This window comes from Anas acuta, chromosome 7 (genome assembly GCF_963932015.1).
Source record: "Anas acuta chromosome 7, bAnaAcu1.1, whole genome shotgun sequence".
Taxonomy (NCBI): Eukaryota; Metazoa; Chordata; class Aves; order Anseriformes; family Anatidae; genus Anas; species Anas acuta.
In genome coordinates, this window is record NC_088985.1 from 22,818,219 (window position 1) to 22,834,051 (window position 15,833).

General features: G+C 34.2%; 1 protein-coding gene across 15 annotated transcripts in view; it reads left to right on the forward strand.

The window, feature by feature from the left end:
• Positions 1-15,833, forward strand: part of DNTT (DNA nucleotidylexotransferase) — a 180,036-nt gene that overhangs the window by 83,145 nt on the left and 81,058 nt on the right. For 14 of the 15 annotated variants that reach the window (XM_068688151.1, XM_068688146.1, XM_068688143.1 and 11 more), the window contains 3 exons: positions 10,559-10,729; positions 12,021-12,092; positions 15,272-15,395. In XM_068688151.1, the coding sequence (XP_068544252.1) occupies positions 10,559-10,729; positions 12,021-12,092; positions 15,272-15,395 (367 nt within the window). The remainder of the gene's footprint in view (positions 1-10,558; positions 10,730-12,020; positions 12,093-15,271; positions 15,396-15,833) is intronic. The other variant, XM_068688140.1, reaches the window with a different exon arrangement.

Here is a 15,833-nt window from a genome sequence, read left to right on the forward strand (position 1 = left end):
TCCATCCTATCTGTGGCACCTTCAGCAAATTCATGAGTTAAACAGCACAATTATAGTAATTAAAGAAGTTATAAATCTGCAACTTTTAAATTAAAGTTGAGTGTGAACTTAATTACATCATTTCAGCAATACTGAAAGCTTAACACTGTGGATCTTTAAATACACTAATAGCTTGTAAACACGGGAATTTTAAAAACAAATGATAGAATAACATTCTGAAAATTTCTTTTGGCCTTTATTATTTAACAAGATGGAAATAGTGATTAACAAATTTTAGTTTAGGTCAGTCCAAGATACTTCACAATTGCTCTGCTCCCTTCTCATTTGCCCAGGTATTCAGTTCTTCTGAGTGTGGTTATAAGCTTCAGATTTCTACAGTTGCTTAATTGCAAAAACAGATTGAGTGAACAGTGCAATTACTTTAACATGAAAAAATCCTTACATTATTCATTTAAATAGGTACCTTAAAAACTGTCATATATCCTATTTAATGCTTTTACCATTACACAGTTCAGTAGGCATGAAGATCCTGGGATGTCTCAGGCTCCTCTTAACTTATTTTGCCTAATGGCTCCTCTTGGCTGGCTCTAGACTGTTCAACAGGAAACATTTAACATAGAAACTCTAATGTAATTTAGTCTGAACAAATCTGGCTTATATTTTCACTATAACATGAAACACGTCCTCATCTGCCTAAAGTTTTATGATTTATTTTGTTATTGTTTATAATTTTTATGCTTTTACTTTGTGTATGTGTGCCTATAAATACATGCAAACCTTACTGGTAAATGTTTGTGAGATTCATACAAAAAGAAAAACAACAGAAAACAGTAATTTGGGAATAAAAAACCTTTACCATGGGGAATTGGGGAATATGGGAATTCAGAACTAAAGCTAAGCTAGACCAAATGTCTTGGTCTGGGAATACACCAAATTAACCTGAATTTTGCCTTGTAGCAATTCTTTGAAATCACCAATTATACCAATTATATAATAGCATTTATGGTACTCAAGTAGATTAAACTGTTTCTTTACTTAAAAAAAATTACCTTTTTAGTAACCTGACCAGAATTCAGTTTTGACTAATGAGGTTGGACTAGAGACCTCCTGAGGTCCCTTCCAGCCCAAATGCCTCCAGCATTACAAAAACTGCTGCTTTTGAAATGGCTACTGTGTCTTTCATCCTGCTAGAAAAGCAAGGCTGTGTATTGCTCTTATCATTTAGCCTCCTGAAAGTGGCAATTCTTTTTCATTTTTTACAAAATATAAATTCATGCTGACATAAGGAAAGATGTAGTATGGCCCAAAGATACCATAAAATGTGGCATTCATGGAGAGGTAAGAGTTAAGTGCCTTAGTTCTACACTTGCTTATAACAGTGGAATGCGGTGGTAGTTCTGAAAGTGTATAGCTCCTTGTTGAATTTTCTGTATTAAGACATTATTTGTCAGTCCATTTAGAAGACAAACAATTAAAGTAATTATGACGGATAATGGCAATGTACAATGCCTACTTCTACAAGGCATGAAGTTGTAATGATTGTTAGTCCTTTAAGATATTGGCCACAAAAAGATCCAGAAAAATGTATTGCCTTTTTTTAAAGATATGTTTTAAAATTATTATTTTTTTTAAATATCTAATCTCTTGCAAATTCTAACAGTATTTTTCCATTTTCAGACAATGAGTACTATAACTTTTTTGAATATATAGTTTGTCTTTAAACTGTTGAATTACTGAATATAGTACAAGATTCAGTTCAAACTTCAGTGGAAAACCATGATAACAGCAAAATATTTATTGAGTGCTTCCTGTTATACCTATGTTTCAACAGAGAGGCAGATCCTCAATTACTTCCAGGTTTATCATTGCAGCAGCCTTAATGTCAGACAACAACTTGTATTTGATAAATGAATTGAGCTAAACACATTAGAAGCAGTGCAGTTTGAGACTCCCTTCTGTTCTCCTATACATCAAACATTTCTGGGTCTGGGTAGAAATTAGGTTTTGTGGTGACAAAGGTGTCAGTTTTTCATCCTCCTACTTTGGGAGAAATTGCTCTTACTTTATGCTGTATTTTATTTCTGGAGCTGGCACTGGACAAACTGATAATGCATATGAGTCTGTCTAGCTGTCTAGCATCTGCATCTTGAAAGTCATAATGTAACTCCTTAGGGCTGTTGGTCTTTTTCCTCACAACCAAAGCTTGCAGTGACAGTTAAAGGCTTTGGTGTTTATGGACTGCAAGAGTCAGCCCATTCCTTAGAGACCTGCCAGTTTGTCTGCATAATGTCATGGGAGTCTGACTTTCATTTTTTGCTGTTCTGTGGGTCTTGTATTAAACCTGTAATTCATGTTCTTGAATAAAAGTGTTCCAACAGATTTTTCAGTGAAAGCACTTAGCAAATGCACTGAAGCATTGGTATAATTCACTTGTGCATGCTGTGGGCAGCCAACCATTAAATGACAGATTTTCCCTGGCTCGATGCTGTACATCCTGAAAATGAGGTCCAATCCATCCTGAATTATGTTTTGATGATAGTATTTTGTTATAACAACTTTATTGTGTGAGACAGAGTTGTTCCTTTTTCTTACAGATTTTCTATTTTCTTTGCTTAGCTTGAAAATACCGGGGTTTTGATCTTGCCTATTAGAGGGGCACAGAGCTATTATGTGCTTATGCATTCTTGGGTGAACTCATTGGTTCTTCCTTTTACTGGGCTTTGCCCTGGTACCCTGTATCAAATTCCTCTTCTGAATGTGTAGTATCTGTGTTTAAAATAGCATAGTAGTTAACTTTTGACATCTTTTTCTCTCTTCATAAGAGCAAGAGAACAGTTGCTAATGTAGTAGTGACGTGAAGACAATGAGGCTGTGAATGTGCTAGCTTCTTGTGAGAGACACTGCTGGAGACTTGATTTTTTGAGATAATAACTGTAATTAGTGATCAGTTTGAATCTTGGATTCTGTTCTATATATATATATTATGAAGAAAAGCCATTTATGAAAATCAAATGGCAGAGATATTCGATGAGATATCATGAGGACAATGTGGTGGTTTAGTGCATGCTAAACACAGCCTCTGTGTTCAGCTGTTCCATGTTTCCATTATTGTGTAAGATCCAGGAAATAATGTACAGAAAGTTACAACAAATCAATTTTACATCATAGAAGAAACCAAAGCAGGGTTGGCATAAATGGTGCAGATGTGTTTTCATGAATATGTTCACTGTGGGGCAAATCACCCCCTCCCCCCATTTATTTTTCTGAGGCTCGAGTAGCTCAGGAGGTCCAGTTGTTTGTATTAATAGATTGAGTATGTCAAATTACATGCCAAGGATGAAACAGTGGCATTATGTGGCAGCTTACAAAGGAGGAATGTAAGCAGTTCAGACTTGTGGGGTCCTCATGTAGTCTTTGGATCACTGTGCGTCACATACTGTGGCCTCATGATTCACAGGTTGAGAACTACTGCCATGGCATTAGTGATTTGGATGATTCAGGAGTGCACCTGAATGTGTAGCCTGGACTCTAACAGTTGAAATGTAGCTGTTCAGATGAGTAAAGATGCAAAACAAAGGGGTAAATCATTTTACCAGAGCCTGTACATTAACATGTTTATTTTATGTTTGTCTTAAACATTAATGCTATTTTTTTTTGGTAATGCTATTACAATATTATTCTTTGCCTCACTTATAAATAGATATCTAGATATAAATAGATAGCCATCCTCCATATAGATATAAATAGATGGCCATCCTCCCCCTCTCCCACTAAAAATATACACTTGGGGGCTCCATTGTGTTTTCATGTGGTAAAATAAATGGAGTCATTCTGTTTTACCCGAGAGGGACGGTTAGATTTGAATATTAATACCAGACTGCAATAAAATTCAGAAATACATTCTTCTGTGAGGAAAATACAATTTAATTCTTACAGAAGAAACAAATTAAGTCAGAGGCAAATGCTTCTGTGATTCTAAGGCTTATTGCTAATGCTACTGAGTGTTACTCTACTTTGGCTGTTACTCATGGTAATGAGAATGTGAATGCTTAACATGGGAAAGATGCCTGGTTTCCTTTCCACTCTGTTAGAGAAAAAAAAAATCCCTCTTTTATTTTCTCTTTTTGTAGCTAAAGAAATGAGTTCTGTCAGTGGCTCAAGCCCTTATTTTTATTCCGTTTTAAATCAGACCTCAGGAGAACCTCAACTTTAATTTTATGATGAACTTGGGAGGTCTGTAGGGAGAAAGCCATGAACTGAATACATACTCTAAGTAACAGGTACTGTCTTACTGACATAGTTTAAAAAATCTCCGGACAATACATTAAATTTGCAAATTTTTTTAAATGTATGTAAAGAGTATAGCTATCCAAAATGAACTAGTGGCTTGATCTAAGGAGAAACTCTTCTCATTTTTTAAGGTAAGTGGGAGGCTTCTTCCTAAAATACAGATAGAATACCTGCACTTCTTGGCAACCCAAATTTGCATGTTTTCATCAATCCTATGCTGCTTTGTTTGACCATATTAAAAAGGGTAATATACTTTAACATTTTGTTTCTCATTACACTGTACAATTTTTTCTGCTCAAGGGCAGTGTTACATGATTGACAACCTATCTGCATTGTTGTGCTCTATCAGCAATTTTTTTTTCTCACAAATGTCCTCTTTTCTTTCATATTATGTGAAAAAAAAGCAAACTTCTCAAGAGTGCTACTCTGTTGTAAGAATTGAACCTGTTGCTGTTGATTAATATGACGAGCAGCTGGAGTTAACATTTATTTCTAGCACATGTGTGTACAATGACTCTAAGATCATGCACATTAAGATGCACATTATGCTATTACTGTTATTCTCCATCTCTCAGTGACTTTGTTTCTCCAACTGTTATAACGTGACATGATAAAATCATGGGCACTGGGTGAGTATTGTTTTTGTTTTTTTTTTCTGTTCAGTTCAAATACCAAAAAATCAGGAAAAAAAAAATATCAGATTGACCAAAAATAGATTATTTAGCTGGAAATCCCTTTAGTCAATTCTACAGGTTGACTCAAATTCCTTAATCCTCCTTGAAATAAAAACTTGGAAGTATTTTGTCTCTGTGTATATAAAAGGTATGTATGCGCACACTGTGTCTCTTTCCATTGACTCTTGAAATTAAGATTTATACTGGTGAAAGTGAGAACAACATTATTTGAATGGATTCTTTATTCAAAATCTTTTAAAAATCACTTTAGTCAGTTTTTAATAGACACCAAATACTAGCAACAGTAATGTTATGATAACTAGAAGCCATCCCTCAGATTTACAATGTACTAAATAAACCTGGAGTGTAAAACAGTGATTGAGAAGAAAAGCAATTTATATCAAATTGTTCTCAATATAATAGTCCTTGAATCATATGGGATTTCTCCTTATTTACTTATTTATTTTTAAGCACACTTTAAACTTTTGCTCTTTGGCAGGTTAAGTTCACCTCTACAGAAGTGTGGTATTGTTATTTTTTAATTTGTGTAGCAGTAGCATTTACAGGCTCAAGTAAGACAGAGACTTTTTTTTTTTTTTTTTTTTATAAGAGATGCTGCACATTGTAAAAGACAATTCATGCCCTGGAGGGTTCACAGCCCTAGCAGACAGCAAATGAAAGATGGCAAGGAGATTTGAAGCAGCTTTCCAAGGTCATATGGCAGAACAGTGGATAGAGGCATGGAAATAAGACAAGTGTCCTGTGCAAGAAGTCGTAATGCTTTCCTTGCAAAATAAATTAGATTTAAAATATTTTCTCAAAATACCTATCTTATTATATATTCCACTTTAATATTGGAAATTTCTGTTCTTGCAAAATTTTAGACAGGTTATTAAAGACTTTTGCAAGTAGTAGGGGAACGGATCTGAGTGTGATTTTTAGCATTTGTAATTTAATATTTTAGAGTACATTTTTACCTGTGCAAGATGATTACTTGTATTTTTTTTTTGTTCTTGTTATTTTATTTATATTAAGTCTTAAATACCAAATGTTGAATAAGTCTCACAATTTCTGTCAGCCCATTCATTATTTTTAACATAATTCATCAAAATCTCTGTGTGGTTTTGCATCTGACCAGCTTGGATCTTGAAGCCTATTCCATCCTCAAATATTTCCACAGCCCTTGTCTCACCAGTGCACATTCCACGGTTTCAGGCAGAGATGGAAAATTTTCAGTAAAAAGGTTTAAAAAATAAAATAAAGAGCTGAAGTGTAGCCCAGCTATCTTTCACATTTAATTAAAGTAGCCTCTGCAGAATACTCAGGAGAGAATTAAAATCCCACACGTTGGAAATCTTAGAAACATAGTTTCCTGTTGCACCAGTATCTTTGAAACAGGCAATCTGTGTATTCATCTAACTGATAAAGAAGTCGGAAAGGTGCTTAATGTATAAAGTACCAAGGTTTAGAATAATGTAGGGGTCAGTAACTTTCGTTTTTATATCGCTGTAAATAGATTTTACCAGTGATTTATAGACTGCAAGCTTTTTCTCAGCTAATATGAGTGTCACGTGCTTTTCTCCTCTGGAATATTATCCAGTATAGACTATAAGACTGAATAGACTGCAACTCCACTTGGAAATCAGTTGCTTTCTTTTTCTTAAAGCAGAAAGATTTTATCAAAAAGAATGTTAAAAGCAGTTTCATGTAAAAAGGCAGATTTGTAATTAATTGCTGTATTTGCAGGCAGTGTTTTGTATGGGGAAAAATACATATTCAATACTATTTAACTGTTTATTTAAAATGGCTTAATGAACTCTGCAAAGGCAGGAAAACACTGAATAATGCAAACTAGAATGACAAAAATGCCTTGATTATATTTTCTCATTGACTGTCAACAGTCTCTGAGTAAAATGCTACATGTGATTGCATTTTCCAGTAATGATGGTGACATATCTTTTCTGAAAATTGCCCACCCACCAGTAGAAGGGGGCTAGTGCCTCTCTAAATCAGCAGTGGTACTGGTATATACAGACATGTTTATCCTGATGGTTTATTCTTCAGTGTAGAATAAGTCTATTTAAATGCCCACAGGAGCAGCCTCCTATTGGGATTGAGAAGAAACTTTCCTAGACTTTTTGAGCTTTCTAATCAAGATGACTTTTCTAGTCTGTCATTACTACTTCCTGCTGAGCAGGTACTTACAAGAATTGTTTTCTATGCATTTGTATAGATTATTTTAGAACACCTATAACTTTTTGGTTCTGTCTCCTGATTAATTCTGTTAGGGTTAAGCTGCACTTAGATATTTATTACCAAACCCTTCTTTTTTGAGCATTCATGTACATTTGTTGCAAAGAGAGGAAAAGAAAAAAGAAGGGAAAGGTAATCACAATTTTGTGACTGGAAATGTAAACATCACTTAAAGCAAAAAGTAATATCTTAATTTTCCTAAATGGTAGGAAAGGATCTTTGAAGCTGCTAAAGAACAAAAAGAACTTGGAGGAACCCATCTTCCAAGGCCCATCCCTCCCCCTCCCCCTCCCCCCCCCCCCCCCCCCCCAAAAAAAAAAAGAAAGAGGAGGAAACATCTGACCCCTTCAATTCCTTATTCCAGAGGGCTAGCTGAATGTAGATAGTGGCAGAAACTTCCAGATCAAGCATCTTGCTAAACAGCTCTCTATCTCAAAGAGGTCTTTCATGATTTGTTATGAAAATGGCTCAGCACTTACTAAGCTGATAAATAGCTGATAAATAAGTATTCAGTTAAGGGGTGGATTCCTTTGGTGAGATGGACAGAGATCCTCAGAGATTAATTACTTAATAATCCCTAACTCTCAAAGACTTGATTATTTCCTTAAGGGTCTTAATAAGCAAGTGTTCACTCAGAAACCAGGACTCTATTTGCTTCAGGGAAGTCTTTGAGAACCAATCCAACAAAATAGAACTTATGTATGAGCTATTCCTTGAAGATAAACTGGTTTGTCTGGGATTTCCTATCCTAGAGGAGGAAAGAAAATAAAGCTCTTTCAACAGATGGGCTCCAGAATAGATCAACTTTTGCATTAATGGCTTATAGCAATATTAACGGATATCACACAGAGGAGCTGATAAATTAGATGCAGAAGGTACTGCTAGTTGACTACATATTAACTGTGAGTAAAGAAAGAACCAGAGAACAGTGAAAACAAACGACCCTAAAAGGGAAAGTAAACCTTGAATAAACGTCTGCTTCAGTATTCTGATAACATTTTCTACAGATGTGAAGATGCAGAATGCATTAATACAGTAGCACAGAAAAAAAAAAAGGAGAAACTGAAGTATTTTTGTTCATCTAAGGTATGTATTTCTTTTAAAGAGATACCAATCCAGTTGAGATCTCAGGTTTTTATTTGAGATAAAAACTTTGAAAATCCTACGGTTAGTAGAGATATTTACTTCAAGATTTTGATTAAGTCTTTCATTTTGATTCAACGAGACCATAAAGTTTATAATCTGAACAATGTATCAGATGATTTATTTTTCTAGAACTGACTAAACTGAATTAAATGTAATATGGAAGTAATCTACATTCACTCTGTAAAAGTTCTTCATGTTTAATGATCTAAAGGATTGTAGCTCAAGTGTGTTTTTGTTGTATAAATCGGGCTGTATTCCTTCAGTGCGGGATGACAGATGTTGTTCTCAGTTCTGTGGAGGTAATGATGGAACCATTTCACTGGGTCTGCCGTCACCTCGGTTAGTGAGGGAGGAACTTACTCCAGCTCACCTGGAAGTATTATACATATAATAACTAGAAAGTGAAAGTACTGTAGGTTATGTGGCTTTATCTTTCAATATAAAGCACATTAATGCAAAGAAAAAAAAAGCAAAATGTTGTTGTTGTTGTTTTTGTTTAAATTATATAAAGATGGACTTAATCAGAAATGAAACAAAATCTAGCCTCAATATGAACATTGTTCCCATAAACACTGAGCATAGGAAAATCTGCTTAATTTTTTCCCTTCTACCATCCATTGTAGTCATTAGTTTAGTAAGTCATTTGCTATCTTTTGGTATCTGTATTACAGGGTAATTATGTAACCTTATTCTTAAAACATTTCTGAAGAGACACTTGAACTATAACTCAGTGAAGTGTAATTGCAGGCAGATGCACACTGAGAGCCAGCTCTTTATTATTTTGTAATGTCTCATGGGTCAAAGAAGAAACAGAAGTAAGCTGGAAGACAGGGAGGATATACAACAACTCATAAATATAGCAGGACGTATCGCCTTTTCAAGGCTGGGATCAGGCAGCTGCTCTTGAGAGACTGATGAGGAAGAAATGGGATCTCCTGCAGGGATGCAAGACCCTATGCAGTGCAGGAGCTTTGCAAGGCTTACTGATCATATTTTTTTATGGTTGTACCTAGCCTGTCCTGTACCATTGGAGTGGTACATAAGGGCATACTTAACAGCCAGGTGCAGGATGCATTTTAGATAAATACTTTGAACAGTCAACGTGTCTTCTGGAGATGGTGTACTCTGAAAATCTCAGAAGAAACCACTTAATTTTGCAGCCTTTAAAACCTCAAAATTTTTGAGGTTTTGTGCAAGGCTTCATTAAGGACTCAGATTTCCAGCTTCTAATCAGCTGGAAGCCTTCAGAAGTTCTTGTGTTACATGTTATTCTCACACACATGCACAGTACATTTATTTTCTCTTGAAACACGGTATTCCTCACAAGGGAACCAAAAAGCTCTCTCCTCTCCACCACCATATGATCTGTTCATTTCATTTCTAAAAGTGCTTGGTATATATTTATACACATAGTTGTATATATGTATATATGTATGTGTATGTATGTATGTGTGTATATATATATATATATATATATATACACACACATAGTTGGAAGGATGGTGGTGTGGTGGTGGTGGGGTAGGTAGAGAGGCTCCAAAACTTCATAAAAGACTTCTGGATAGTTAAAATAAATAAATAAATAAATAAATAAATAAATAAAAATTCTACTGGCAATCTTCAAGTACAGTTGAGTGCAATATCTATAGTAAAGCAGCCCATGGATAGTTGAAGATCCACAAATAAAAGGTTTTCCTCTTTGCATAGGTCACACCGCTGAAAAGTGTGAGGAAAAAGTGGGTTTGTTCCTTACATTACTAAATAGAAGAATGGCTACGAGTTCGAAAAAGTGGTTTACTAGTGTCACCACAGACTCCTACTTGATTGCACTTGAAAATGAAGATGTGTTGGATTGCTTGCATTTGTGCCTAATTGTAAAAGTTAGGTTGTTATTTCACATTGTTTTATTAGATCTGCATGGAATATGGAAAGTTTATCTCACAAAAGATTTTAAATTTTGAATTTTTCCTAAATCAAAATCTTTTCTTATATTTGACTCTAAAATATAATTTTTATGATATCTGAGAAATTTTAAGTGGTTAGATAGTGATGCTGAGTTCATGTGAGGAACTCTTGTCTTTTCACAATATCACAAAGAAATCTTGAATTACTATACGAAGTAATCCTTAAGGAATATACTGAATACTTTAAGCTTTTACTAACTTTTTTTGTATCCCCTTTCTCCCTTCTCCCAGGATGCCTTTGAAATAATGGCTGAAAATTATGAATTCAAAGAAAATGAAGTATTTTGTCTAGAATTTCTGAGAGCAGCTTCTGTGCTGAAATGTCTTCCATTTCCAGTAACCAGAATGAAAGATATACAAGGGTTGCCCTGCATGGGAGATCAAGTCAGAGATGTTATTGAGGTAACATACCTCTAAATTCTTATCCAATTAATTCTTTTACAGATCTACTTTTAGAGATCACAGACTGCAGTATAGATATTTGGTGTGTATTTACACACCCTTATGCATTTCCTTCAATAACAATATATCATCCTTGTTACTAAGAATGCAATGATTTCTGGAAGCCTTTCATAGTAACATAAAGCTTGGAAACTGAACTTATGAGTTTCCCTTATGAATGAAGTTATTTCATGAATAAATACCATTAAATAAATAATAGATTGTGATTGTTGTGCGCCATTTTTAAAGACTCACTCTGATCTGGATGTGGTAGTTTAACTGGTAATAATTTTGCTCATGTGACATCTTCTACCTTGGCAACATCACTTTTCTCACTTGAATGCCTTATTGGAAATACTATTTTTACCAAACTGGTAAATTTTAGCACTTTAATGTTAAATCCCACCTTGCTGTGAATAGCAGAGCATTTTACCTAGGTGAAGCATGAACTTTACATTCTTATTGGGACTTTGAGTATTGCCTGCATTGTTCTTTAATTATTGGCCTTTTCAGGACTCCACATCTCAGGTACTGTTATTCCAGCAGGCAGCTGATCTGAGTGTCTCCACTGTCTGCAGAGGTCATTGCTGGGTGTTTTGATTCACTCTGGCTCCTGTTTTGCCTTACTCCACCGGTTAAGAATGTAGCCTCTGAAGAGCTCTTTGTACATACTACCTGAGGACTGGGAATTCAATTATGGTTCTACGGTTCCACAGAAAGTAGAATAAATTTATGTTTTTCTTGTTTGTTTTGCTTTGCTCTCTCTCTCTTTTTTTTTTTTTTTTTTTTTTTTTTTCTTTTTATCAGAGAGATTGGAGGAACTATTAACTCATGAAAAATATATCTGGTCTTAAAAATGTTCTAACTTTTAAGAGAAGTAAACTCTAGCAACAAAATTTAATTTTCAGGACAGATCATTGATAGCTTATGATAAATAAATTTTCTGGCTGTGAATTTATGAGTAAATAAGTACTGTGAAATATATTCAATGGTCCCAGTTTCTACTGCATCCTTGAAAAAATATATGAGTAAATAAGTACTGTGAAATTCATTGTGTGGTCCCAGTTTCTCCTTTATCCTTCAGTAATTTCTGTGAAAAAAGGATTGCAGAATTTAATCCTGTTGGAATATAATGATGTGCTCACTAAGGATGCTCTCAATGTTTTTACATGTTGATAAGATTTTCCATTAGATGACTTTACTATATCTTACTGTAATCTTGATTTTAAAAATAACATTCTTATTTGTTTAGGAGATTATTGAAGATGGAGAGAGTTCTAGAGCTAAAGATGTGTTAAATGATGAACGATACAAATCATTTAAGGTAAATCTTTTGTGATTTGTTGCTGTTTATTTAAAATAGAGTATATTACCCTCTGTTTAGTAGGGCTTAGACATGACTATCTATTTTACAGTAAAAGAACACCAAGTATAAAGAAAGAAAAGATCTTGAGTAAATACAAAGGGAAAGAAAGTATAATAATGGTGAATAATGGTGAAATCAGCTACCTTTCTAATTAGCATGATGTATATGCAGCTGCTCTTAAGCTAGAACTAAATGATCTCTTTTTCCATAAAACTATTGTAATGCATAGTCTTTGCAGTAAGTTTAACCTAATGTTTATTTTTGCCTTTGTTTTTATCCCTATTTTAGCCTGTTGTTATAACACTATGCCATTTATTAAGAAAATACTGAGTGAAGAAGATGACTATTTTAATTCTCTTTTGTGTGAGGCAAAAGAAAGAGATGTTTCTTTGTTACGTGTATTGTAGGTTGAGATTCATGATCAAATTTCTGCATAGTTACAGGGAATCTGGAAGATAAATACTGCAGTTTCAATTTCCTAAATATTCAGTGATTCTCCACTGGAAAAATATATATTAGAAATATATATTTTCAATTTTATCTGCAGGTTTAACCTCTAAAAATAATCCGTGTTTTCTGAAAAAAATAAATCAGAGTAAAAGGAATGAGACTCTTTAATTTCCCCCATTTTATTCAGTTTTACTTGAGCTATTCAAAGGCACTTCCATTCTCTCAGAATCATAATACTGGTATAAAAGGATGTTCAGAGATGTTTGTTGATATTGTCTGTAACAATGTTCAGAAAAGAGGTGTAGATTCACATATGTAGCAGGATTCGGGAACCAGACTTACTTATTAACGGTAGTAAAAATTGAGGACCAACAATTGAATATTATGTTTCAGAGTTTAAGAATATTTTAAGAGTTTCAGAGTTTAAGAATATTAGAATAAAACCTATCAGTGAAATTATGGCCAGTATGCTTTATGCAATGTTTCACATTCCAAATTACAACAAAGCAATGTGGATCTTTTTTTAGTTGAGCCCAACTTCAACATTTTGGCTAAACTGGCTGTAGCCTGTCCTTTACAACATTTTTTTGTGTGTCTTCAGGTAAGTGAAGAAGAATCCCATAATATTAGCAAATTCCTAAATTTTAGTGTTTCACTTGGTTCTGGTAGCTGAAGTCCCTCACAAAAATTTCATAGAACAAGAGATGTCTCAACACAGCCTGATTTGACTAAAATTATAATTTTGTATTTTATGCATTAGAAGCTCTCGGTTGTATACATGATGCTGGTGTCACAGCACTCTGGAGAGGTGGGGTAACTGGGAACCCTGCAGCTCTTTAATTCTGCACTGAGGGCAGTGTCTCGATATGAGTGCAAATCACTCATCATGACTTTAAAGATCACCAGAGGTCACAGTGTCACAATTATCAAACCACTGAAATAAATTACATGGTCTATGTTTTACATGTAGGGTACATGAATTACATGGTTAGGTTTGCTCCTTATGGAAGTGCTTGAGAGGAAAAGTTGATATAATTCACTTTTACCAGATGAAAATGAGCAATGTTTGTGTCCAGAATTGAAGAATTAGGCCTGTTACGCACTGCACTCTTACAGTGTCTTCAAATTGACATCTATGAATCTACTGAATAATCATGGATTTTATTATGGAAGATTACCCCCCACCGCCTCCATGAATTTAGACAATGACATAAAATCAATTTTCTTTAGTTCTCTATCCCCACATTAATTGAATTTCTTGGAATAGTTCTATATCCAGTAATAGATCCTTTTGAAAATGCAGCACCAGCAGAAACATTAAAAGATAGTAATCAAAGTATTTAAAATCATTCTTTCATAAATGCCCATGTTTCAAACAAAGATAGGTAATTTCATCCATTATATGCAAATGTAGGATAATTCCTATTTAATATTATTGAAGATTTTCATTTTTTTTTAATCTTGATTATTTTCAAGGAATTAATTTCACTAGAAAAGCACAAAATAGCATGGTTGGAATTCAGAGGTTGTAGATTCAGTGGAAAATGTCAATTATTTGCATCATAAATAGCTACTCAGTGAATTCCATAAAAGCACAATGAAACTATTGAGAGCTTCTGTATTGACAAAGTGAAGATGAAGAACGTGCTTTTGGGCATGCATCAAGGTTTTTCCTCTTGCTTTCATATTACTGTTCATCTGTGATATTGATCCAATGAATAATGCTTACATCTGTGACATTTTTGTTTTACAACTTTTCTTGGGGAATAAGTTTAAAAAATGACTTTGGAATTAATGGGATATGACCATACTAAAACTTTGGGGTGGTAGATTTTTATTTATTTATTTATTTATTTTTCCCTCTATGGGCAGAATAGTGAAATCTGTACTCCAAATAAGACTGATAGGATTTTAGTTTGGCTCAGTACTGACGTACTTTGAGACTGTTTATAATATTCAAGCAACCAGAAATGATCTCTCCATTTGTACTTGAAATCGAATTCCATTTTGGAGAATAATGGTTGACGCAACCTGCAAACATATGTGTTTTATAGAATGTAGTGTAAATTTTTTTTTTAATATGTTTTATATGTTTATAGCCTTTATACATTTACCATCTGTTTCTGTGTGCTATTGAGACACTGCCCTCAGTGCTGGAGGGTTCCCAGTTACCCCACCTCTCCAGAGTGCAGTGACACCAACATCATGTATACAACCGAGAGCTTCTAATGCATAAAATACAAAACTATAATTTTAGTCAAATCAGGCTGTGTTGAGACATCTCTTGTTCTATGAAATTTTTGTGAGGGACTTCAGCTACCTAAAATATTGTAAAATATTTTATTTTCTTATATTTGCAGTAAAAACAAAGGATACTACCCTTATTTCAAACCTTTGTTGAAAGTGTGCGTTTAACTAAATCATGCAAAGATGCTGGGCATTCTACCATATTATTTTCTAGATTTCACTTTAATGAGAACAGCTCACATATCAAAACAATTGTCTGCTGAATATCACTATGCAAAGAAATGAAGCTGTATCTGCATATATGCAATATGCTATTCTTTATCTTCAATATAAGATAAATTCTGTCCAGTATTTCCACTGGGAAACCACCTTGACTTATTATTAATTTACCGTTCTTTTAGAAAACAATACTGAAATATGTGTTCTTCTACTGACCTTAGCAGTTTACTTCAGTCTTTGGAGTGGGAGTGAAGACATCTGAAAAATGGTTCAGAATGGGTTTACGAACTCTGGAAGAGGTAAAAGCTGACAAGACCTTGAAGCTGTCAAAAATGCAGAGAGCAGGTAAGGTGCAAGTCCCATTAAAAACTCAGTATCTCTGTGGTCTGAGAACTTTAAAACAGAATCAGAAGAGGAGGCAGTGGCAGCACAGTTCACTTATAAATCTATTTTCTTGCTGCAGCACCTTTGGAATGTTATATTGTTAGGTTAAAATAATATTTGATGTAACAGGGCACTCTAAAATGGTGTAATTCAACAGCAATTAATGTGTACTTTTAAAAATACCTACACAGATATCCAATGAAATCCACTTTTATACACAAAATTATTGATGAGTCATTAATGCACAGTCTGCGAAAAAAACTTCCAACATTAGGAAAACCCAGAACTACTTTTCAGAGGAGACCTATCTTGTTCAAGGCAGCCCTACTCTAGTAATAAATCAAGTATATAATAAATTGCTTGCAAAATTACCTCCACAATCCTGGCACATCTTAACTT